At 40.2% G+C, this 25,601-nt stretch overlaps 2 protein-coding genes across 8 annotated transcripts in view; one reads left to right on the forward strand and one right to left on the reverse strand.

The window, feature by feature from the left end:
- Positions 1–25,601, reverse strand: part of LOC108053286 (FH1/FH2 domain-containing protein 3) — a 48,541-nt gene that overhangs the window by 4,012 nt on the left and 18,928 nt on the right. For 2 of the 7 annotated variants that reach the window (XR_006417494.1, XM_044458077.1), the window contains exons 2-13: positions 15,011–15,309; positions 9,274–9,383; positions 6,214–6,272; positions 5,964–6,148; positions 5,666–5,889; positions 5,379–5,600; positions 5,062–5,321; positions 3,825–3,962; positions 2,909–3,637; positions 2,539–2,740; positions 518–884; positions 276–422 (exon numbers count right to left, since the gene is read on the reverse strand). Coding sequence is in view for 5 of the 7 variants with exons in the window: in XM_044458077.1 (XP_044314012.1) it covers positions 276–422; positions 518–884; positions 2,539–2,740; positions 2,909–3,637; positions 3,825–3,962; positions 5,062–5,321; positions 5,379–5,600; positions 5,666–5,889; positions 5,964–6,148; positions 6,214–6,272; positions 9,274–9,383; positions 15,011–15,199 (2,832 nt within the window). In the remaining 2 variants the exon portion in view is untranslated. Of the gene's footprint in view, positions 1–274; positions 423–517; positions 885–2,538; positions 2,741–2,908; positions 3,638–3,824; positions 3,963–5,061; positions 5,322–5,378; positions 5,601–5,665; positions 5,890–5,963; positions 6,149–6,213; positions 6,273–9,273; positions 9,384–15,010; positions 15,310–25,601 lie in introns of all 7 variants that reach the window. The other 5 variants (XR_006417493.1, XM_044458074.1, XM_044458078.1 and 2 more) reach the window with 4 other exon arrangements.
- LOC108053289 (acyl-CoA-binding protein) lies at positions 1,301–1,727 on the forward strand. Its single transcript, XM_017135891.2, has 2 exons — positions 1,301–1,371; positions 1,434–1,727. Exons 1-2 carry the CDS (start codon positions 1,363–1,365, stop codon positions 1,671–1,673), a joined length of 249 nt encoding a protein of 82 aa, XP_016991380.1. The 5' UTR covers positions 1,301–1,362; the 3' UTR covers positions 1,674–1,727.

Genomic DNA, 25,601 nt, shown 5'->3' on the forward strand with positions numbered 1-25,601 from the left:
TTTGCATTTTGGTTTTGAGTTTAGCACAACATTTATGTAGATTTATCCGCAAACAGACCGTTCGACAATTACGTATTAAGAATTATACAAGATATCCATAAATAAAGGGGAAAAAAGAATACAAAAATCATTCGCATTTTGTTAACGCAACATACACTTAAAAGAGAGTTTATGACTAATTTAATCACACTTATCGTAGATTCGTGAAATTTCGAAAACCTTTGACCAATTGAAAGTTATATGGGCTAGACTGTTGCCATCTGGCCAATACCCACCTTGGTCATCAAGTCTTTGGCCCGGGACTCAAAGAGATGTTCGAGCTTCTGGGTATCCACATTGGCATCAGGCAACTCATCCCAAATGGTCTTACCCACCACCTGCGGTATCATGTCCTCACGGACTTCCTTCCAGAAGAGCTTGACCTGTGGATGGTTTCAAAGCAAAAGAATCTTAGTCCCCATTTTAAATTGTATATGTGATATGTTAAGTGTTGTATATTATATAATATATGACTTACCGTCTTTTTGTTCTTTTTGATGGTGTTATTCCCGTTGACGAGCTCCCCATTTATGGATCCATTTAGCGAATTGAAACTGTTTGTGAGACTGCCGCCATATCCATACATGGGTGGAGGCATCAGACTGGGAGGCATCATGGGTGGTGGGGCAATGGCTCCACCCAGTGGCGGAGGTGGTGGGGGTATACCCGCCCCCAGACTACGAGGAGCCAGCACATCCTTCTCATCATCATCCCTGAGATCCGTGAAGTCCAAATCACAGAGATTCAAGGGCCTTGTCCTATTCCTAACCAACTCCTCCCAGTGCAGTTCGTTCTCCGACTTCTTGGGCTCAGACTTTTTCAGTTCCTGATCCACACTAGATGATCTGGAGAATAAAATAGTTTATTTCATCGTGAGAACAGCATTTAATTTTCTTCCTTTCTCCCAAAATCTGTTATCATGGTAACGTCTAAAGGGGTAACATAAATGATTAGCTTGACCTTATCTTAGACAGACCTAGCACTATATATATATACGATAAGAAATCAAAAATCAGGCGACGAGGGGTGGGGCTTACAACTTTCTAGAGATCCGAGAAACCCGATGACGAACAATGATAAGACCATGATTTTTGGGTTGTACTTAGACAGTGCGAAAACCTGAACTCTTACGAAACTCCCACATAAATCTAATCAACGAAATTTGCACAATGGACTCTTCGCATTATCGGCTTGCATTGGTAACCGTTATCGATTTCTATACTCAGATAAGCCTTGTTGGCTATAATTCTTCGATTTCCGGGCGGTATAAAGGTGGTGCACTGAGAGGGACAAGTCACATTTGTCAAGCATAACTCAAGCAACATGGCCGATGTAAGTTGATGATCGTCAGGATCTGGATATAGGAATCGCTAATTCTGATTTTGCCCCTGCAGTTCAACGCTATTTTGGAGAAGACCAAGGCCTTCAGCCAGAAGCCCCCGACGGAGGTGTACCTGGAGTTCTACGGTCTGTACAAGCAGATCCATGAGGGCGATATCGCCATTGAGAAGCCCGCCGATGCCGAGGGTGCTGCCAAGTACGATGCCTGGCTGAGCCGCAAGGGAGTGTCCGTCGATGACGCCAAGGCCGCCTACATCGCCCTGTACGAGAAGTACAACCCCATCTACGGATAAGCTATTGATTACGACCCTGTTCCACACGGCAAATAAATCTTGACCACCTGTGAATTAAGTGATTTTCTGTTTAGGGGAAAGTTACCGATAGCTTTAACCATAACTGTTGTTGGCTCTGAGATTAACGTCATAAGGCCCTGGCACACTTGCTATCGGTTGACCAGCTAACATGACAGTGCTAATCGCTGCTGGCTTAGCTCAAGTTCTTATCTTCAACTGATGGCGCCATATATTCTCATAAATCTTGGCCATAAACCATGTAAAGACTGAAGGAAACCCTATCGTTTACTTCTAATCTAGTCGAGGTAGCCCCCTTGCTAGTAGAAAGCTTTGAAAATACATGTAGGTTAAGTACAATCAATGGTGTTTCATCTTATTGGTTCTTATTAGACCGCCAAGCTCAAACAATATATTGATATGCACAAATAACATAACATATAAACGATATGACAGAACTTAGCATCACGGTCAAAGTCGTAAATATTTGTTCTTCAACAAAAACAAATGACAGCCACAAATTAGAAATTGGAATGGTCGATTTCCTATTATTTTAAACATTATTTGCTACCCAAAGATCAAATTTCAAGCCTTCAAATGCATATTGATTTGTAGTTTGGTTAGCTAAGTTTGCTCCGAAAGTAACAATTTTTAAAACTTCGTGACAAAACATAGACAATGCATAACCAGTAATATGATAAATCGTAAAATAGTATTGTTAGATTGCTCATGTGCTCACAAATACAATTTCTTTAGAAGATTGAGAATTCTCATAGAAAACACATGTGCTAAACTTAATTCGATCTATGATTGCAGGACTCTTGCTATAATCGATTGTCTCAATTCCGTGTTTAAATATTCTACATACCTGGATATCTCCCCCTTGCTCTTGCTCTTGGCCAGACCCTCTTTGGCTTTCGAAATGAGGCCGGACATGTCGCCGACGAGGGCGCGATTCGCAGAGTCCTGGGTGGGACTCATGGGCAGGTTGCTCAGCTTCTGGGTGAGGTCCTTGACGGTGTGGTCCCGCTTCAGCTGCAGCAGCAGTTGCTTGTCCTCGCTCTCCATATCTGAGATATAGAACAAACCCAAAGTTAACACAATTCATTATTTCAGTTAGCCCTCGAAAGTATGCAGCGGCAGATGCGCAATGCAATGTGGATGTTTGGTGGCGGCGCTTGCGAGTATGCAACACACAGGTGAGAGACGAGGGTGGGTGAGAAGGGGCTAGGACCCACCTGAAGGATCCGCGGGGCACGGCAGCTGCTCTGGGTTAGTACTGGTTAGGGTTCGAGCTGGCGGGCTGCTGTAGATGGGGGCGTGCCACCACCCAGGAGGCGGTGGCGGCGGCGGTGGCGGTGGAGGAGGCGGTGGTGGTGGCGCGGCAACGGGTTTCCTAACCGGACTCAGTGGCTCCGGTTCCGGCAGGACATCACACTTAACCGGGGTGGAACTCAGCGGAGCGGGCGTGAAGTCAAACCCAGAGGCATTCAGCGTTTTCTTCGGACTCAAAAGCACTTCCGGCGCTGGCTGAATGGGCTGATGGATCTGATGCTTCGGCGACTGACTGTAGTAGTTGTTCAGCCGATTCGCCTCGTTCTCGTACTTCTTGTAGGCACTATCGGTTTGCTGGATATTCTTGATAATACCATTGATCACAGTTGAATTGCGCTCCCGAAATAGATTCTTTTTGGTCAGGAACTCGCTCTGGTTGTTATTGCTCGCCTTGTCGAAGCTGTTGTTGATGATCGAGATGCTGTGGCTGCCGGTGAGCAATTGCTTGCTGGGACTCATCAGCAACAGGCTGTTGTTCGGCGTGTCATTGCAACTGAGGTTGCTCACATTGTTGTTACTCAGGCTGCCAATACCACTGATGTTGTTGCACGGCGACGACACCTCATGTTGCAAAGACTCCGGCGGACTTTCCCCGACTTGGATGGTGGCGGGTATGGCGGTTACAATTTGGCCTTTTTATTTGGCATGGATGGTGTTTTTTGTTTTTGGTTGTGGTTAGCATGATCAGCGGGTGAACAGCGGGACAATAATACACACAATGATTAGCGTTTTGGTGGGAGAGAGAATCACAAGTTAGTTAGTCGCTCAAGTCAAAAGCAGCTTGTGTAATCTAGTATTTTTGTATTATGAGAAACTTACCCAGACCCTCGCGCTGTTCAAGAGCTGCAAATATCCCATTGGCCGCCGCCTCCTGTTGCTCCTTGAGGAAACTCTTGTGCCGCTCCGCCCGTTCTCGTCTTCTGCGAAGTCCTGGAGTCACGCCTGCTCCATCGCGAGCTGAGGGGAATAAGGGAAATATTATTATAATTATAAATATTTTTTTATACCCTTGCAGAGGGTATTATAATTTTGGTCAAAAGTGTGCAACGCAGTGAAGGAGACATCTCCGACCCTATAAAGTATATATATTCTTGATCAGGATCACCTCCTGAGTTGATATAGCCATGTCCGTCTGTCCGTCTGTCCGTCTGTCCGTCTGTCCGTCTGTCCGTCTGTCTGTCCGTCTGTCTGTTTCTACGCGAACTAGTCTCTCAGTTTTAAAGATATCGAATTGAAACTTTGCACACACCCTTCTTTCCTTTGCACGCAGTATATAAGTCGGAACGGCCGGGATCGGCCGACTATATCCTATAGCTGCCATATAACTGAACGATCGGAAATGCCATAACTTTGGTGTTTGTAAAGTTAGGAAGTTGTAATTTTCTATGGGTTTTGTATTTGGCTAATCAATCCGACATGCCGAATTTCATAAGGATCGGCCGACTATATCCTATAGCTTCCATATAACTGATTGATCGGAAATGCCATAACTTTGGTGTTTGTAAAGTTAGAATGTTGGGATTTTCTATGGGTTTTATATTTGGCTAATCAATCCGACATGCCGAATTTCATAAGGATCGGCCGACTATATCCTATAGCTGCCATATAACTGATTGATCGGAAATGCCATAACTTTGGTGATTGTAAAGTTAGGAAGTCGGCATTTTCTATGGGTGTTATATTTGGCCAGCCAATCCGACCTACCAAATTTCATAAGGATCGGCCGATTATATCCTATAGCTGACATATAACTGAACGATTGGAAATGTCATAACTTTGGTGTTTTTAAAGTTAGGAAGTTGGGATTTTTTATGAGTATTAAGAATGCATCATATGAATAATTTTGGAGAATATAATTTACAGAGTATTCTGCAAGGGTATATCAACTTCGGTTCCGCCCGAAGTTAGCTTTCCTTTCTTGTTTAGAACTACAAGAGGGTGAGATCTGCCTCCTTCAACGCAGCCAGTAAGACTGTTTTTATATTATTATATTTTTACATCCATTACTCGTTTAGTAATATCATTTATGTGGTTAGTCTATAATCGTAACACTTACGTTTCTTTTCATTGAACAGTCCCCCGCTGAACTCCGTGGAGTTGGTGGACCCGGAACTGTCCTCATCCACGGTGGCCTGGGTGGGCGTCATCCGAAGGACTGTGGTGGGCAGGACCTTGGTCAAGGGGGCGGGGCTGTTGTCAGTGCTGTGACGTCGCGACTTGCGTCTTTCGGTAGTGTTTGTCCCCGGCCGATAACGCTGCGTTTTACGCATGGAATTCTGCGGTAAGCGCTGTCCATCCGACTCACCATCCTCAAATCTATAATTATGGTTTATAAAATAATGAATTTATTTCGTAAATAAGCAATGAACTCACTTAAGCACAGCCTCGTAAAGTTGCAGCTGATCGAGCAGATCCAAATCAGTGCCCGGCTTGGACATATATCGCTGGATCACGGTTTCCATGCCCTGCTGCTCCAGAAGATCACTTTCGTCATAGAAACTGTCCTGATCGTTCAGGCCCGCCAGTGTTTTGTTGATCAGCGAAGTGGCATAGATGACCAGCTCGGCATCGGCATTGTCATAGTCCTTAAGCAGTCTGTGGGAAGTATGCATTTAAATTAGTCCATCTCTAATAATCTTCTTTAACTATTGCTGACTTACCTCATTATATTCGACCAGGGCAGAGTTCCCTGTGAGGCATCCACCGCATGGATAGCACTGACCAGCACATAGCAGTTGGACTCGGCGTACTCCACGAAGACCAGCAACAACTTGAGGGCGGTCTTCACCACGGATCGGTAATTGGAGGCAATCAGCGAGTAGAGCCACTGCATCGTCGGCTCATGCTTCATCACGCCGTTCATTCCGTCCACATAGAGCATGACCTACCGCCGCATCCAATGACATAATTAGTTATGGTTCCCATGGGTTTGGGTGCCCATTGCCATCCACGACTCACCTGACCGAGGGCCCGCAGAATGTAATTCTGATAGTTTTGATCCGCACAATTGCCCACGCGCACCAGGCAATTGAGGCCGCCGAGGGCCACGAAGGCGTGCACCAGATCCTTATCCTCCTGGAACACCTGCTTCAGCGAGAAGAGAGCGCGCCGCAGGTCACTGCCCTCCGCGGACAGCAGTTTCTCTGCAAAGGTTCAAAGTCAGTTGGTTACACGGGGCGTATGCGCAATAAGCTTTCGATTCTCTTACCAATTATAGCGTGCACGCGCACATTCAACTGCGTTCGCACCACCAGGGAATTCTTCCGGCTGTGGGTCAGAAATGGAAATTAATTTTCAATATTATTTCTCTTACAGCTTATAGCAATCTTAGCCAGATTTGTTCCCATTCCCATATAGAGTAAAAAAAAACTTTGTTCACTTTCATCAGACCTTTACTCTACAGTTTTACTTTTACTAAAAAGGCCCTTATTGAATATAACATCAATAAACGTATAAACGTGTAATACTTTCATTTTAAACAATAATTTTTTTATGATCGGTAATAAAAAGTTTGGTTATTGTGAAACATATTAGCCAAATGTATGAACAATTGAATAGCTTAAATAATAAAGTTTTTAATATGCTTTGAGACCTTTAATATAATATATTTTAAGTTGTATTGAAATTATTATCTCAATTTGTTTATTGCCAATATTCTTGAAATGAATAATCTTTGTTTATTTTTCACTAATAATGGAAGGGAAACCTTTTAAAATCAGCAGTAAGATATTATTCTTCATTCCCTTCATATTTTTATGAAACTCCAGTTAATAAACCTCACACTATGAACCACTTTTCCCCATGTGGAGTGCCAAAACAGAGAGATTAAGGCACAATGGGGAGCTGGACGGCACCTCCACCCCCGACTCCTGCCCAAGTCCAAGCCCGGTTCATTGACCAGTTAAGAACATTGATTACCCGCTGGTGCTCGCTTCGCTTCACCCCGGTCCCAGCTGGTCATAATAAAAGTAATAACAAACGACGCAGATAATTGAAAATGGACTATGGGTCGGCGGGCAGTCCGACACCGGTCTCACAAACTATATCTACATAGACATATAGACAAAGGTTCCGAGTGTCTGAGCCGCGAATGTCCAAGACACACCTGTGCGGGTAACGTGTCTCCCTTTCTGCAGATTGACGGGCACCTTCTGTGGAATTTTGATGCGAATTGAAGCGCATGATTTGCATGCGAGCTCGCGCTGCCATGACTAATGCGATAAGCATGATTAGTGGCCATCGGACTGAGCCAAGCTAACCCATTCTGGCCATGGCCAGGAGAAGAGCACTCCACTGCCATTGGCGCCACACCACTCGTAAATAGAGTGGGGACGAGTTGCCTCGCAAAGTGGCGGCAATTTGCGCAGACGCGGCGACATTTACGTTATAATTTCAAAGACTGCAGATACGGCTTAGATGCGCCTGCTGCTCCGCCCCATAATGACTGATGATCATGGATGCGGCGCAGAAGTGAAAGTCAGAAATAGACCAGGAACCCATCCATCCATCCATTCCACCAGCCCAGGGTTAAGCAACTCCAGAACATTGACTTTGACCCCGGTACGGTTATGAACCACACTATGTTTCAACATGGCCAACAACTTCTTCTTCGGCGGCTGCTGCTCTTACTTTGACACTTATGCCCCGTCGCGTACATCATTTTTCTTTGTGCCCCAAGTTTTGTGGAGCTGCTTTAGCGCCTGCCTATGCCATGACATCACGTTCTCTTGACTGGCCGAGAAAAATAAAGAAGGAAAACTAAGAAGTGAAAAAACAAGAGCTAGAAGAGACTAAGAAATACCTCTATTAAAACAATTATTCATCACAAATAATTGTTTTCCTTCATTTAAGACACTTTTTTAACACAAGTTTTAGAGCCTCTACATTTCTGCTACTCACTTCAATCACAAACGAAATAAAAATTTCTTTACAAAAATAAACGAAGAATGTCGTAATTATTAGGCTATTTAAAATTCTTTACCACTTTATTTAAATTTTTCTTCAATAATATTAAGTAAATAAAAAAAAGTGATTATCACATTATACTACCCTAAGAACATTCCAAGACTTTAAGTACATCTTTTTTTAGACCCTAAAAAACTCCTCCGTTTAAGGGGTACTTAAATGTACTTATGCATAAAGTACATGCATGCCAGTTATGAGAAAAGACCACAAAAAATGTAAATATAACAACTGCAGAGCTACGACAACGACTCAAAAGTGACGTGGCGAGCGTTTTTATTTTGTCTCTGTGCTTCTTTTTCTGCGGCTGTGCGCGGATTAAATGCAAATTAACTGCAGACTGCAGCGGCAACAAGTTGCACGTAGCAATGTCGTGGCATGCAAATGTCTCTGCGATGCGGTGAGTGCCGGGCAGAGCGACAGTGCGACAGAGTGGCAGAGTGGCAGGCAGCTAAGCAGGTAACCAGCCAACCAGGTAGGCAGATAGCCAACTCCGTTTCCTGTGCCACAGATAGCGACAGTTTTTTATGGCCCGGCCAAATAACTTTATTAGCGAGCGGAGATGGCGATCGCGATGCAGGCGGACCGCCATGGCGTATGTGTAATATGTTGCATTTCGGTGAAAGGCCGACACAACCACCCACGATCAGCTGCCCCAATAACCCAGAGGGGTTCGACTGGTTCGGAGTTTCCTGATCGGTGCTGCCAACTATAGATTACAAGGAGTGGCTTAATCAAGCCTCAAAAATTGTTTAAGCCTAATCCAAGATCTTTAAATTTGAAAGATATAATCAAATCGGTGGCGACTGTTTGCTTTACATCAATAAAATAATTATACTTAATTAATATGAACCTAACATGTCCACTTAGTTGTGGCTTTCTTGGCAACAAAGTTACTTTGATAATATGAAATTATTTCCTCACATTTTATAATTACACCAAAATATGTATCAAGCTTAGATATTTTCTAAAATTTTTGGGCTAGCCTTCAACTCCTTTAACTCTTCAAAAATATTTGAAAACAGAAGTTAAACAATCGAACATCCTGGCTAGAAACTAGCCAACTTGACAACCACGTTCCCGAAAATAGGAAAATGGGTTCAAGGTAAGCAGCAGCAGCAGACATCGTTGCAAAAGTGAAATCCCCTGACAAATGTTTGCGAGTGGGTGAAGTGCACCAGGTGTGTCCCATGTGGGCTGACAATTCTTTTCCGTCCAACCGTCCAAGCTCATTAGCCGGCGTTTTGGGTCAGGTGTTGGTGTTGGCGGTGCTCTCCCCCCAAATCGTTATCTGCGCCACACTCACCTGACGTTGAGTCCCTCGATTTCCTCGGTCTGCTCGGCCAGCGATGACTCCAGGTCCAGATAGGCTCCGTAGTCGCCATCCTTGTACACCTGAATGGCCGCATCATCGATCTGAAACGGAGAGGAGGAGGAGATGCTTAGTTTCGCTGGCAATTATAATTAAAGTCTGGCTAAAAGTAAATGGCAACGCCGATCTCGCCACTACCGCACTACGCAGTAAAAGTTGTTTACGGTCTCGGCTCATGAAAAAGAGAAAGAAGCTGATGGAGATGGCGATGGAGTTTGAGTTTGAGATTGAGCTGGAGTTGCAGTTGGAGAGGTTGATGTGCTGCTGCAGCGTAGAACGTTTTGAGGCACTCAGAGAAATTGTTGATAATTTTTAATAATTTTTGAATCGGTGAAATCTGAGACATTTTATGCCAAATAAATTTCTTAAAAAGCCTATTTAAAAACTTCCCCAGAAAATTGATGTTAATTAAACAGGTAATTAATAATTGAGCTTGTGGCTTTTTTCTTTTCTCGTCTTATTTTATTTAAGCATTTAAAGTATTATTGACCTTCTTTACCCATAAATAAGTTTAATATATTTAATCTTATTTGATTCTCAAGAAATTCTAGCATATGTTCATACACTTGTATCACAGATAGATGCACAAATAGAAGAGTATATATAAACTAAAATTGTAGATAAAAAAGTTCAATTTACGATGCATTTTCACAATATTAAAAGTGATATTCATAATTTTCCTGTGTACAGTGACGGACGCTGCATTGAAAGTCCGCAGACGATTTCGTTTAGGCCAGCATTGAGGCCGTCAGTTGATTGCTGGCCAAGACCAAGATGACGCGTCGTCGCCGGCTGGTCACCTACTTTTCTCTGCTTTCGGTTTTCAGACTTCAGTTTTCAGTTTTCCGTTTTCCAGCCGCTGATTGATCAAGCTCCTGCTGCGTTGCTGTGTGTGCACAAATGCGCTGATTGACGGCGGTCGCAGCCGATGTTTTATTGGCGCATTGAAAGTAATTATTTCTGCATTTACAGAACAATTACCGGACAACATGGAATTATTTGTGTCGACGACGCTTGCTTAATGTGTGAAAAAAGGTAAACAAAGCGACGAAAAAAAAGGAGAAATACTGTCTGTCATCCGGGTGGAAGATTACACATACGCCCCTTTGGCAACGCCCCGGTATTAGCAGTAAAAGCGAGCTTGGGCTGGGCTAATGCTTTTTGTCTGGCTTCTGGGTAAGACACACCCTCAACAGTACCCTTTTCATGTCCTGAGGGGTTTCTTCAAACAAAGAACATTGGCTAAATTTAAGTATTGACCATGTATTGGTCAATGAGTTTTCTAGGAATTGTTAAATAACTTTTCTATGAGCACTTTATCAACATCAAGTTCCCAGTGATTAATCTATTACTGCATTTTACTTAACAAACATGAGCAATGACGACAAACCCAATTCAAGATTTCTTAGGTAAATGAATCGCCGACACTCCACTAAATAAAAAATATTTTTTAAAGTGCCACGCTGTCTAGCGAGTCACGTTTTCTTATCAAAAAGAGAGCTCTCGACTTTCCGAGCAAATTTTGCCTTGGGTCAAACTTCCGCATGTTGATTCAGCATTAAGGCATGGAAAACTTTCTAGACCAAGTTGGTCTGTCATTGTTTAGCCAAACTGGAAATTCACATTCAAATTATGTGTCAAATGCGTGCTTAGTCGGTATTTATAAACGCCTCTTTATATAAGCCAAAGGGCAATTAAAATCAAAGCAAACATTGGCCAAAAACTAAATCCATTCCGGCTCGCTTTTATGATTTATTTATATTTCACCTCCTCTTCTACACTCAAATTCATTCATTCATTCACAGGTCTATGCAAATTTTGTATCGGTGGCTTTTTTGATTTTTTTCTTTGAGTGAAGCATGACAAGATTTTTAATCAAAATGATTTTTGCCAAACACATAAATATGGCTATTGACACAGTTAAGGCGGCGAGCATAAAATTCGACGAGGAGAAAATGTAAAAAAGCAAAACCACATCGAGCTAAAAGTCCAATATGGTTAGGGAAAGAGATAAATATTTTCAAACTATTGACAGCCAGTTAAATGTCGTTGAAATAAATTATTGATGGAAACGACAAATTCCAAATTAATTTTCATTAATTTATCAAATTTTTTACAACCAAAAGGGGAGTCCAATCAAAGAGGAATTTTAATTGAAATTTGTGAGTTAAATAAATAAATAAAACGTAGGTATATATAATAATGATGGTAATTTATTATTAGTAATTACTGCATGACATATTGTTCGTATCTATTTCTTTCAGCGTTAATAAAAATAACTATAAAAACACTTGATTATGGTGTCATTTAGTTGATAGGATCAGGGGTCGCTAACAATCTAAAAATAAAATACAAATCTAATAAAAAATATTATAACAAAGACCCATAAATGCCTGACCTTGTTTAAGTGTGCTGATTTGGGTGAGTAACACTTTTGCTTTCACATCAATCAAAGTTGATTGACCCTCATCTGACCGCAAAGTCTGATGGACGGCTATGCTAATTGAACTTTAAAACTACAAAGAAGAGAGGACGACTTGTGCGAATAATTTTTGCAAATACCCCGAGATGCGTAAGTGTCAACGTGGCTCAAATATTTGGCCAACGTGAGCAAATCGTAAAATGGATAATGGAAAATTCCCTGGCTTATTCAAGCGGATAAGCTGACCTAAACTAATTTGATTGGCTTTGAATTTAAATATTGTCCGGTCGTGTGAATGACACATGTAAGTGACGCAATGCCCCCAATTCAACGATTACTTCAATTAATTAAATTAGTTTTTGTTACAATTATTTATTCAGCCGCAAGAGCGTTTGAATTTGATTGCTGTGGCTTTTCGCTTCAGTATTTTTTTAATTCTTTTATCTGCCTTTGTTTGGTTTCCATTGATTGGAAGTACTCCCTGTATGCTTATCTAATTCTACAAGTATATTGTGATTTTTGTTTTTGCTGAGGTGCCTAATGCAAAGGCAACAGCTACAAAAATAATTGGCAATAAGAATAACATTCAAAATCAAAACAAACTTAAGTCAACTTTAGTTATGGGTGGTCGAATAGTTTATTCCCTATGTGCAAAGCTTTAAATTTTATAAATATTTTAAAACATTTATGTATACAGAATTATTCTAATGATAATGATTAATTTTCAAAACAAAAGGAGAACAAATAATAATTAACTAAATTTCTTGTGATAATTAAAAGTATTAATAACAGGTGAGGACCTACATGACTTTATTTTTGTATAACTGATATACCCCTTACAGCTATAGAAACTTATTGAGCCCCGAATCAATTTATTGGCCGGCAACGAGTATGATTATTTATATTTTTAACTTTGCCCGTTTTCAATCTGTTTGGCTCGCTGAACTGATGTCTGATGTCATCGAAAACGCCGACAACGACATTGAAGATTAGTGATCGGCGTGGCGAAAATTTATGAATCTATTGTAATGCGCTAAATTTAACAAGTTGCATGGGAGCATCGAGCAAAGTTCTGTTCGCTGACTAATTGGACAAATGGCATTTACAGCTGCCACTGGTCTGCGGGTCTGGGTCCTCCGGCTTTCCACATCTGCAACTGCCTGCCACATAAATCTGGCCGCGGCGACAACATCCTGGACTGGGGAGGCCAGCAGAACTTCCTTTTGCGATTTGCTCATTAGAATTTATTGCCGCCGCTTGTCAAGATTTACGTATCCTTGCGGCTCCGCCGGCTCCCTAATCCCAACTCCCAACTCCCGACTCTCGACTGGATGACAGATGACAGGCAGGGAATGGGGCTGTTCGATGTGCTCCTTAGTGGCTTTTTTTGCAAATTAGTCAAAGTCAGGCCCAAACAATGGCAGGCTTAGATAATTGCTGGCTAACTCGCTTTCTGGCTTTCTGGCTTTCACAATGCGCTCCAAGAACTTGCCCCAACTGCAGTTCTTCTCTCCAACTTCCTATTAGTTGCCACAGATTGTGCGATAGCAATAAGTTAGCCCAGCCCCGGGCCAGCTCTTCCCCCAGTGGATCGAGCGGAGCCAGAGAATGGCCAAGCCCTCGTCAGATCCAGGGCCTCCGGTTCCGAGCTGCATCTGCCATTGTCTTTCGGCTGTGATCTCCTCCTAGAGGAGAGGGTTCATTGGCCTGCCATGCATCATTTGTTCAAATCGCTTGCCACACAATAAAATATTATAATAGTGCCAGCCAAGAACATGCTAAACACTTATGCTTAGTTTCCTGCAAAAGTTTTCCCTTTATTATTGACCAATTACCATTTTTGCAGTTTTCCCAAAAACTTTCCATCTATTTGTTTTAGTTGTGGCTTTTCCAATTCAACGCTCACTCATCTGGCCGCAAATAAAACTTATTCCGTTTCAATTGACTTGGCAAAGGCAAAGTACTCCTGCCCTTCGACCAATATTGGTTTTTTAGTTTTGTGGCTAAAGTTTAATCTTTGGCTTTTATGCAAAATTTTCTCAAATAAATCAATTGTGGATTCTGTTTACTTTTTCGTGTTTTTTGCCTGCGGCAATAATGCGATGAACGAGTTATTATTGGTTTCATTCGTTTGTTTTATGGGAAATGTGGAAGCGATATAGAACGATAAATGTGTATAAACACGCTATGCAAATTATTGTGTAGACCCGCAAAAACCTCACTGAAAATATGCGAAATTTAAATTTGGCTTTGTGCTTCCATTAAGTTTATTGGGATATAGTGAAATTAGTAAGTAGAGCGCTCTTATATAACAGTGAATTGTATAAACATATATATTTTTTGTTTAATTAATCTAAAACTAAAGCTTAAAAAAAAAAGTTTATAAAAATTTTTTACTCATTGCGGAGTTCAGGTTTAAATACTTTTCTTAGTAACTGTTAACAGTTTAAATTAATCAGCAGTTGTATCAGTAGTTTGACGATTGCAAAAAAGGTTGTCGTCATCGCATAAAAATAAAGTTTTTAATTTTGCAAAACCTTCAAAAACTTTAGAGAATAAAAAGAATACCTAAATACAAATCTTGATCACGATAATGCTGTATCCACCGCTTAATATACAAAAGTATCTCGTTAATGCGCAGTAAAAGAGTTAATGCCTTTTTCATATTTGTATGCGTATGGCTTTTGGTTAATTTTGCACAACAAAAGATTTTTTCGGCTGAAAGATTTAGTCATTGATAAGCGGCTAAGAGATAAGCTAAGCCAGTTAAGACCAAAAAAGAAAGGTGAAACAACTTTTTTTTGGTTGACCGGTTAATGCAGAAATTGGAGTGGAAGATACATTGTCTTTTAGGATAAGTACTATAGTAAATAGAAAGAAGCTTTAGGCTGTTCAAATATTTTAATATTAAAAAATTAAATAAAATATGTTTACTTTTTGGCACGAGACTAAAGTATCTTAAGTTAATATGTAAAAAAATATATCTTCACATTTTGTTTACCTTAACAAAATAAAGTGTCTTAGGTTAAAAAAAAATCTTTTGAAATTCGTAGACTTAAATGAAATATACGTAGTTATTTACAATGTTTGAAATTTATTAATACATATAGAAAGTATATCTAAATAAATCTTCAAACATGTTTTTAGCCCATCACAATACGAGATTAAGTTTTAAAAATATCTTAAAAATCGATAGATATAAAACATATAAATTTCTATGTTTTTGAGTGTGAAAGTTGGGTATCTTACGCTTTGGGGGGCATTCAGCAGCCGCAGGATGGTGCCCAGCTGATTGGCCAGCGGCATGGTGGTGGCGAAGGCGTAGGTGGGCGCCCGCACCGGGATCGGGAAGGCTGTGCAGGCCGAGAGCGGATCGCTATCCACCAGATACTGCACACGGAACGTGATCAGCTCGTCGGGCTCCATTTTCACAATCATTTTGGTTGCGGCTTTCAATCACTTTTGCACATTTGTCTTACTTAATTCGGGTCTATTTACTTTTCGCGATTTTCTCTCTATTATTTATTTACATTTTCACTTGAGCCGAACTGAAATGGATTTTTGGCATGGGATTTTGTTTGCTTTAGTCTGCTTGCAATTTGCCTTAATTTTGATTTTTATGGCTCTTTGGGCCAAGCCCCACAGCGGAGGCGAATCGACAGAAATTGTTGCATAATTGTACACACGCATGTTGCGCAATTTTATGCTAAATATTGCAAATTGTTGGCGTGCCACGCCCACCCCAGCGTCACTTCCCCCCCCATCTCTTCGCCACCTCCTTGGCAATAGCTATAGCATAATTGCTGTGGCGAACCGGATCGCTCGCTTTTCTCTTCATTTGTGTAAATATTTGTCTTTGGATTTCTGGTCGGACGACAAAACGCCTTGGCTGGCTCATAACGTCATGACGGCTGTGGACTGTTGTGTAACTTTCAATTCAATGTCAGTCAAAAGAAACACCCGCCCCGCAATCAAATCATCAGCATGCAGGGCACTGCCTCAAATCGAAACCAAATCAAGCCTGAAATATCAAGAGGGCGACGTCTTGGACCCGCTATGTCTATTTCCCCCAGGTACCGCTAAATGTCAGACATTATGTGCGCTGTTTATGCAAATATGCAGGAGAGTCGTCGCTGCAGAGGTTTTTGTGGTTTATGGTCGGAGGGTCTGTTAACGAGGTTCTTGAGTGGTCTCTGTTCGGTAGCCGTGGTTCTCCCCCAGCCCCCCACCCCCCTCCCCCTGTTACCACGCATAATTGTTGTTCATAACGTGACTCTAATGGACTCCGTTTGCCGCCGGAGTTGCTCTTGAAGTCGGACTTGGACTTGGACTTGAAGACTCGGCTCAAACACTTGTCGCACACTGACATTGAACTCGTCGGAGGTCCAAAGACGCTTGGGAAATGGGTTGAAATAAGATGAGATCGTCGCATTTTAGAAAGTATTTTAATGAGTGCGCGGAAGAGAAAAACAATTAACTTGCAATTAGTTAAAAAAATGTTCATAGCTTTATAAGAATCATTAAGTAAACTTTAATTTTTACATTCTTTGAAAAATAAAACAATTATAGTTCACATTTTAAGTTAATGTTTTTTTAAAGAAAGCTTTTAAAGACACAAAACTTATGAGAGAACGCTTACTCAACCGAAATGACCAAATTTTGATCACTTAAGATATTACTCAATCACATTTTCATCGATTAGTTTTCTTCTGCCTGCCGGCTAATTAATAAATTCCGCTACATCCATTTATCACTTAACCGATTCTCAAAGGCTACCATTTGGCAATAGGTTACTTTGCAATTTGTACTATACAACATGTAATTATTTTGTATTTTAGCAACTAACTCAACACATTTTTCACAGATGCCAAAAGTGGCGGCTTTTAAAAAGCCACAAAAAGCGCGCTTAATTGCAATAATTCATTGCGAAGCAACGGCGAATGGCAATACGTAGTGAATACACAAAAAACACAAAAAAATAAAACACAAAACGAAAGCCATAAAAAGGCTAATAAAAGCGGTTAACAAAGGGAAAACAAAAGCCAAGAATATTGTGTAAACGTAAACAGCTGTTCCAAAGACCAAGACTCGAATGCTCGATTTTTCGGAATGTGAAATGAAATAAAGTCGAGTCATTAAGCGTTGAACCGAGGTGTTTTCAGGCGGGCCTTAGGGCTGGGCAAAGGGTTCAGCAAGGAAGTTAACAATAAAGAGTTAAGGTTTAATTGAAAGACAGGGAACTGGAAGAAAGACGGGCCTTGCCAGGCTTCCTTTTCGCAGGCAGGTGTGCCAAAATACAGGAAAGAACCGGCAAAAGGCGGAGAAAAAAAACCAAACTACCAGCAATCAGCAAACCGGCAACAACTTGTTCTCAACATGCGAAAGTCAAGTGGCAGGCAGGCTGCCTTTTGGTTTCGTTTTTGAAACTGAAAATGAAGTTGAGACCGAAAAGAAAAGACTTTACTTTCACACATACGAAACGTATTCCTGTTGGCCGAAAAAGGGTTTCGCCCAAGTCAAAAGTTAAGTGTCCATCAGCTCAAATCGCTTATAGCTTGTCTATGGCTTCCTCATTGTCGACGACGTGCAGAAATTTAATGAAATTAAATAAATATTATGGAAAAACTAAAAGCCATTGTAAATGTTGGCTGGCTGGCAAACAGCGGCATATTTAGTTACAAATTACGACAATGGCGCCGGACGGCCAATGTTGGCCATATTAAAGTGTAAATAATTTATGCAAATGCTGCAGTCAGCCGCGCAATTTGGCAGCAGCGGCACCCCCAACAAAAGCAACCACAGTCAGCTACAGTAACAACTGGCAGGTAATGAAACCCGCCCGCTGGCTCAAGGAAACTCTTTTTTGCTGGCGCTGCTGGTCTCGTCTTTTTTTTTTGTATTTTGGTTTGGCCTTACTCGCCTTGACTTGCTTAAATGAACTTTCACTTTTTACTGCCTTGTGGTCGTTTACTGGCTGCACCCTCTCACCTCCCCCAATCTCGATACCCATGTTGCAATCGCTCGAGGAGCCGCTGCTTCTTCAGTTTTTATGCCATCAATTATGCAAATTTTCCTTGCCACGATGGCTAATAACTTAACAATTTCCCAAAGACGCTTAATTGACAGCTACTGTGCAGTAGTCTTACCCACGGCAGTTTCCCCTGATCCACTAAATATTACCAGATGATCACGATGAGCCCAATGGAGCATTGACATTGATATAGTTCAGGTCTCTTCGAGAGTTGAATAAATTTTAAGAGCTTCCTCAATCGGAATTACGCCAACAGGAAGTGGCTTAATATGAAACAACTTCTGAATTTGTGGATATAAATATAATTAGCAATATTTAAATAAATGGATCGCACGGTACTCCAGTTTACCTTAAAATTTCAACCGAAATCCAAACAATGAATATGATCTAAATTTCCTAGTACTAATTAATTTCTTTTCGCTGACTAAGTGCGAAAAAACCAAAATATTTCAATTCCCAGCGAAATCTTTCACTCACTCATTATTAAATGTCTCTTTCAACAAGCTATCTAATCGTTTGAGGAATCACTTAGCACTTCAACTATTCCAATTCGTTTAACACTAGTATATTAGATAGAAATGTATATCATTTCAAATTTAGTTTTTTTTAATTTACCCACATAAATACAGCGGTACTTTATATTTGCTGAACTCACGTGACACTTGATCGATTTCAAGTTCACTCGAAGTCAAACAATTTAATTTGGTGAGCTTGTAACTTTAGGGGTTTGGACTTATCTGCTAGTTAACAGCGAAGTGAACAATCCAAACGCTTGTCTCGGTTCCCAGTGTACGTATCAGTTAAGCATTTGCGATACTTATCGCCGACTTAATAAAGACATAAACTCAGATAGGTTCATTGGGTTCGCAGAATGCGCAAAAAAAAGACGAAACCAGTTAAAAAAGCTTCCCACTTTGGCTGTGGCTATGGCTCGCTGAACAGCAAATATTTGGCCATACAAATTCATGAAAATACTGGAACATATATATATATGCTCATGCGAGTTTGGGTTTATGAAAACAGTTCCACATTCCAAGACGATTTGTCACGCTAGGAACAGAGTGCTGAAGAAAACGAAACCAAATGCGTTTTCCAAGACTCACAAGTAAACAAATAATTTGAGCGTAGCTTTGCAGTGGCAAGAAGGAAGGGGTTCTCCGGCAATCATCAGAAAAGTTGTTTGACCTCTTGACTGAATGACTGACTGACAGGCGGACTGGCTAACAGACTGCAACACATAAAATTGTTAAGCGACTGCATTTAAAAATAATTTCTGCTGCCAATAAGAAAAAACACGGCAAACAACGATGATTGGCCTGGGCGCAGGGACTGCATCTTGGATTGGGTTTCGAACTGGAACTCTGTAGCTAAGCTTAACACTAGTTAACACGAAAAAAAAATCAATTTTCCAACAACATTTTATGAGCCTCACTTGAAGCCACTCAGGAAAATGTTTTATTTGAAATACAAAATTCCTTAGGTTCAAAAAGATATTATTTTTAACTCAATATATTGTAAAGTTTTTTGGTTTGGAAACTTTGTTTAAAGCCACTGTCTTAAAACATAGTTATTTTTCTAAAATAATATTATAATTTTCTAAAAGCTTGAAATCAGATAACTTCTTAAATTTGTATAGCAAATATTAAGGTTATGTGATTTAAAAAACAAAAAAAAGAAAGAAGGTTTATTAAACTAACTATAAAAAACATTTTTTATAAGGCATTGTTATACAGGTAAAAATTTGTTAGCCAGTGTAATAGGCCCCGAAACAAGTTTGAACCGCACAGAGACAGAAAATTGTGTCACGTTTGTGTTTGAAACGGTTAAATGTTTGAGGAAAACACTGGAACACATTAGGAGGGACGAAAACACAAAAGAGGGCCAGAACAAACCCGAGATCGGGGGGTACCCAATCCCATAAACCATGGATCGGTAGAAGACACACGTGCATACCGAGGCATAATGTGCGTGTGCGCTTGATTTATTGAATTCTTTGGCTGGCCGATGGCCAGAACCTCAGCTTATTTCGTATGCAGCGGATGCCCAGCTGAAGCCAAAGTCCAAGAATGCCAACTCATTATGGAAGGTGGTTCTTCACAGTTAATTATAACAATACCAGCAAATCGCCTTTGGCCGCTTGTAATTGTCATAAGTCCCGCAGAACGGAAATGGGGAGGCGACACTACTAAGACCAGGAAATCGCCGACGGCGTGTTCATCTGGAAAATTCCCAGCTTACCAACTGGAGCCGTGCCATTCGTAAGTGTCAATATGTTAATTGCCCCTCGCAAAGAGGTGGAAAAAGCTGGTGGAAGCTACGGATTGGGGTCAAGTCAGAAGTGGTCTACTCTCCCAGCTCGAGAGTGCATGGAAAATGCATCGAAACGGTAGCCACTCCAAAAGAGGAAAGTGATTTAAAGAAAATGAATAAAAGAAATTTAAATTATGCATGTATATTACACAAAGGAAAAGAAGATGAAAGTGTCAGAAAAAGATTTATCGAAAGAGGTCAAACTTAATTACAGGGCTGGAATTTTAAGAATCATTAAGAAAAATATTCCCATAGCTTTCAAATCAAAGTCCTAACATATATGAGTTTTATCCTATGGAAGTTATATTTGTACATATAGGTTTATTATATATTTATCTAATTACGACTTGTAAAACTCACAGTAAACGTTAACTTTATTAAAGATCAGCCGAAAACATCATAGAAATTAGCATTGAGCCTAATACAATAGTAAACTTCAGATAACTACCCAAGATAAGCCCCTCATTCCTACGAATGTAATGTGAGTTGTTTTATAATTTATGTGCCTCATTTGGTCAGATAAATGTTATGTGTTACGTGGGAAAGTCACTTTGAGATCTCTCTTACCCTAAATTACGCGCTATCAAAGGCATCTTTCAGTCTACCTGAAAGGAATGCATCTCAAACGTGAGTTTTCCCTGCAATCTGACATAACAAATGACAGAATCTTCGTGTTGAACATTTTGTCACTTTGATAGATCACCCGGCACCATCAAGCATCCCCTTATCGGCTCCTCTTACACTCGGATGTGTCATATAATGATGTGGCCCGGTTCACAGGTCCATTTCCAACTTGCGGTTATTTTTGTAATGCAGGCGACATGAATTCTTACAAAATATCAGCAGACTGAAATACACACAATACTCTATATATATATTTATACAGATAAATATATCTTTTATGTGGATTTTCATTTGCTCTACTAATTTGCTGGTCTGTGTGAGTGCGTGACTAATATTTTGAGTGCAGCGAAACAACTTGGCCACGATTTTGATGATTATGCAATGCAAATGACAACAAATGGCAACAACAATCACAATAATAATAATGTTAAATCACTTGTTGGCCAAAAGGGAGAGAGGCAGAGATACAGTCAGGGTAAGTGGCCCAGTTTTCAGCATCTTCTACACTCAGCTGTGACAATTTTCTGGTCAAAATCAGGTCAAACACTTAAAAATTTCGATATTTTTATGTTATTTTTATGCTGACTCTAACAACATGAATGCTCGGAATTTTTCGATCTTACATTTGATTTAAGACAAGCTAAAACTAATGCATTGGAATTTTTAAAGAATTTTGGTTGAATATCAAAGGATTGGCCAATCAATTTACTTTTATCAGATAAGGTTCGTGGAATTTAAGACCCTCTTCGGCTTTGAACTTCCAAAGATCTATTGTATGACAAACCCAAAAACCCCACCGAAACGTTAATCATACGCCCCGTGCTACGAATGTTTGCCCTGATGTTCTGCTCAGCTGCTGATGATGAATGGAAAGTAAATAGCTGAGGCTGTGTGCCCAACGTGTTTAGTCATGGCTTATGCCCAATTTTCTTTATGAGCGCTTTTCACTCAACAGCTCATCCCATTTGAATAACAATATTAAAGCGACAGCTCCGGCTTTTATTTGATTTTTATAATTTCTCGGCCTAATGAGCGACGCCAAGCCGAGTCTCAGCCATCATTTTATAGTCTAATAAACAATGCGCTTTATCTCCACATCTTCTTCTGCGTCTTCGGACGTGTTTTCACTTTAGCCATGATAAATTGCTTACATACAAATTTTTATATTTGAACATTTTTTTTTTTTGGGTTTTTTCATTTGTTTTGCCGATTGCATCTGCCAAGACAGGTAGAAAAAAAAAGATGGAGAGCCTTGCATTTTCCAGCATAAATCACATTGACGACTCACGTTGCAAGCGAATATAAATTAATCGAAAAGGAGGAGTGAAAAATCAACAAAACCCCGTATTAATTTTATGCAGATTTTATGCAACCATCCCGTTTAAATGTTGCACACGCTTGATAAATTGATGATGGTTTTCGGTTATCTTGGGTTTCGGGGGAGTGCCAGCCATGCAATTCCAGACCCCAACTTAGTTTGAGTGTTAAATTATGGGTTTTGTGGCGACGGGGCAAGGTCAAGTTGAGGTTGATTGATTCGAAATGCAATTTCAAACGCCGAGATATAATAGTTGGCTGGAAGAAATGTATAAAGAGCTGAAGTCCGCCGCCTCCAATCATTACAACACAATCATAATCAAGGTCGTTATATTTCTCAATAACCTGAACGCAATGCTGTAATCAGTTTTTTTATTTATAAACATTCTGCGAGCCACAAAACCGCAAATTGTTTCCCCAACCTCCAGCCAAAGCAAATCAATTCAAGGCAATGTGATCCCTTACAAAAGATCTGTGATCCAGAGGCTGCAATTCCGACTTTACATGAGCCGAGCTTGTTTCACTTAATTGCTTTTATGGACATTTTTCTTGCCATAAACTTTTTTATGATCGCACAATCAAAGCACTTTGCATTTTATGAACCCTTTTGGTGCCACACGGGTGCACCAACCAAGTCCCACCATCGGATTTTATGGGGCCAATCAAAGCCATTGAGAAGACGTTTGAACTTGCGATAAAAATCACTGAAAATTTGTTGAACCTCGCTGATAAGCCCACCAAATGACAAGTTATCACTTCATTAGAGCTAGACATTTGGTACGGGGGCGAAAGGTAGTTGAGTTGGGTCTTAAAAGTGAAAAGAAAACGAAGTGTTTGATTTACACAGGCATGTTTGTTTAGTACAGTGAAAACGGACAGCTCTTTTAATGGATATATGGATTTTTGATGGTTTCTAGGATTAGGTAAATTTTTATTATTTATTATTCTAAGTATTCATTTAGAAAGCTGACAATATATGCAATAAAAATAATTATTTGTATTATTTTACACGAGGTTTCGTTTTTATTAAGTATTTTCAAGACTACTTATGAAGGCCTCTCTGGTAATGGGGTCTTTAGTCATTCATTTTCTTTTGCTCACTATTTTTGCTTCTAATAATTATTTATGTTCCCAAACAAACAAAAAAATCAATAAATATTCTGTGGCCCTTGACCCGAAAACGAACCATAATCATAGTTTGACTGCAAATATTTTGTAGTGCAACATGTCAATGTTAGAGAACACGAGCTTCACAAAGAATATATCAAAAATCCATGTCAATGAAAGTGAGAAGAAGAAAAACCGAGGCAGGGAGGCAAATAAATCAATAAAGTTTAGTAGCTTGGACCTTCGTGCTAATGGGTTATTTATTTTCCTGGCTGATGTGCATGTAACTGCGGAGGCCTGTGTGTTTAGCGAGTGCTTTTGGTGGCGTGTACTAAGCAACTGACCTCAATAGCACATAGCATTTAGCAAGAGCCAAAGAAACCGACAGCAAAGGCAACACTTTTTACCATTTTTCGGGGTGCGGTTGCAGCACCAACACTTTCGTTGTTTGGCCAACGCTTTATCGGCGAACAACACACATCTATCACAAATATTCGTATGTACAATGGAGAGGAAAATGCAAAAAAATAAAAGGGAATTACTCACTAATGCGCATTGTCTGCAAACTTGATTGTTAGTTAATGAGCTGAAAGCGTTTTTCAACAGCCAGATAACAGACGAGTCGGGATTTTTTTGGAGCCATACATAAGCCGAAAGACGAATTTCCCACGCAATTGAACGCTGGATGTCGGCCAAAGCCGATTACAGATCATATATACGCTGTTCGTCACCCGACTTAATTTGGCATTAAGTTGAGAATTATAATTAGCTGTCAGTGGTTAAAGCGAATTAGATGCCTCCTCCCCAAAAAATTAAAAAAACACATTTGAGCTTCACCTTGACTTTGCATAGTCAGCCAACGACTCCAACTCGGTAGCCAGATAAGCGCTAAAAGATAACGCATAAACTAAGCGAGAAATGTTGAAAAAATAAACCCAAGAAATGGCAGGCAGGCAAACGGAAGACAGTGAGATATATATATGTGGGTATAGTGGTGGGGTTTTCCTGCTGCTTAAGATGGTTACTTTTTTAAAGACTAAGTGCTGGATGGTGTTCGCTCTCCTCTTCTTGCCACTGCACAATTAAAAAAATTGGATTAGCGAATGCAGCGAGAAAAAAAAGCGGAGCAAAGAGTGAAAAGTCGCCGAAGATGGGGCTGCAAAAACCCGGGCTAAATCTGAAGTGTCTCGCGGTTGGCACGTCAACAGGCGGTCGACGTCGGCGCTGGCAGATTACGCCGGCAGATAATTAAAATCGTAACTACGTTTACGACGGACCGGGCACAGTGGGTGCGTCAAGTGTGCCACCGTTTTTTTGTTGGCAAAAGTTCAAAGGAATGGTTACCACATTTGGCACAAATGTTACGAAAATTGGTTCGGCTTTTTTAATGATCTCCGTTTCTTGCGGCTAATCCGCAGACTAACACAAATTGGATGTCTTTTATTTTGAATATTTTTGTTTCTCATTTACAAATTTACGACACGAGATTCGTTACTTCTGTCGTATTTAGCCATTTAAGCTTTGTAAATTATATAGGTTTTGCGCCAACAATATTTTTATTGTTAACCCCCGGGTTGAAAATTAATGAGTTTAACTCAAATTTAATAGATCTCGAAAATCGAAATGGCTTTAAGCTAAGAAATCATTATTAATTATAAAGAACCATAGTACCCCACTTAAATAAAATGATCTATATTGTACTTTATTAACAATTTTTAAGAGATATTAAATTACATATTAAGAATTTTTTACCTATTATTTCAAGCAAATAAATAAAAATCTTAACAAAACGAAAAAATAAAATCCGGCATTTAATAAGTTTTATTTTAAGAAAAATAAGCACTGTTACCAAAGTGACCTTAAATCTTTTTGTGTCTAAATTCTTATATTCCCATTAGGACTTTTCGCACGTTTTTTGCCAAATCAGTCCGCAGAATTTCACAAGAGACTGTAATTTGCCATGCTTGTGTCTATAACTAAATAGAAGCTCTTGTGTTGTACTTCGTACTTAGCGCACTAACCGCGTTGAAATGGGGTTTGCTCACCCGCTCCGCCCCCTCAAACAGCTGCTCTTTTATTTTAGTTTTTTGCACAGTAGATAGAGCTAACTGAATTAACTTATTCTGTTTCGCCATAATAAATTCCACGGCATTCTTTATTTGCATATTAAAAAGTAAATAAAAGCCAAGCACGAGAAGAACAGACAAAGATGAAGAACTAGAGTATGTTTTAGTGCTGGCTGGGTTAGTTTTAGTTGACTTGATCATCATGTGCCTGATTGTACGAGTATATATGTATGGAGAGAAGTGTAATATAATGCAATCAAGTCTAATTGAGCGACAGTTGAGGGCCTTGGTATTTGGAGCACTACAATGAAGCTAATTTGCTGTCAATAATTTGTGGGTTACCAGGTGACAGATGGCAATGCATTTACTAATGCAAGAGTACTTG

The sequence above is a fragment of the Drosophila rhopaloa genome, unplaced genomic scaffold (genome assembly GCF_018152115.1).
Source record: "Drosophila rhopaloa isolate 14029-0021.01 unplaced genomic scaffold, ASM1815211v1 contig_163, whole genome shotgun sequence".
Classification (NCBI taxonomy): domain Eukaryota; kingdom Metazoa; phylum Arthropoda; class Insecta; order Diptera; family Drosophilidae; genus Drosophila; species Drosophila rhopaloa.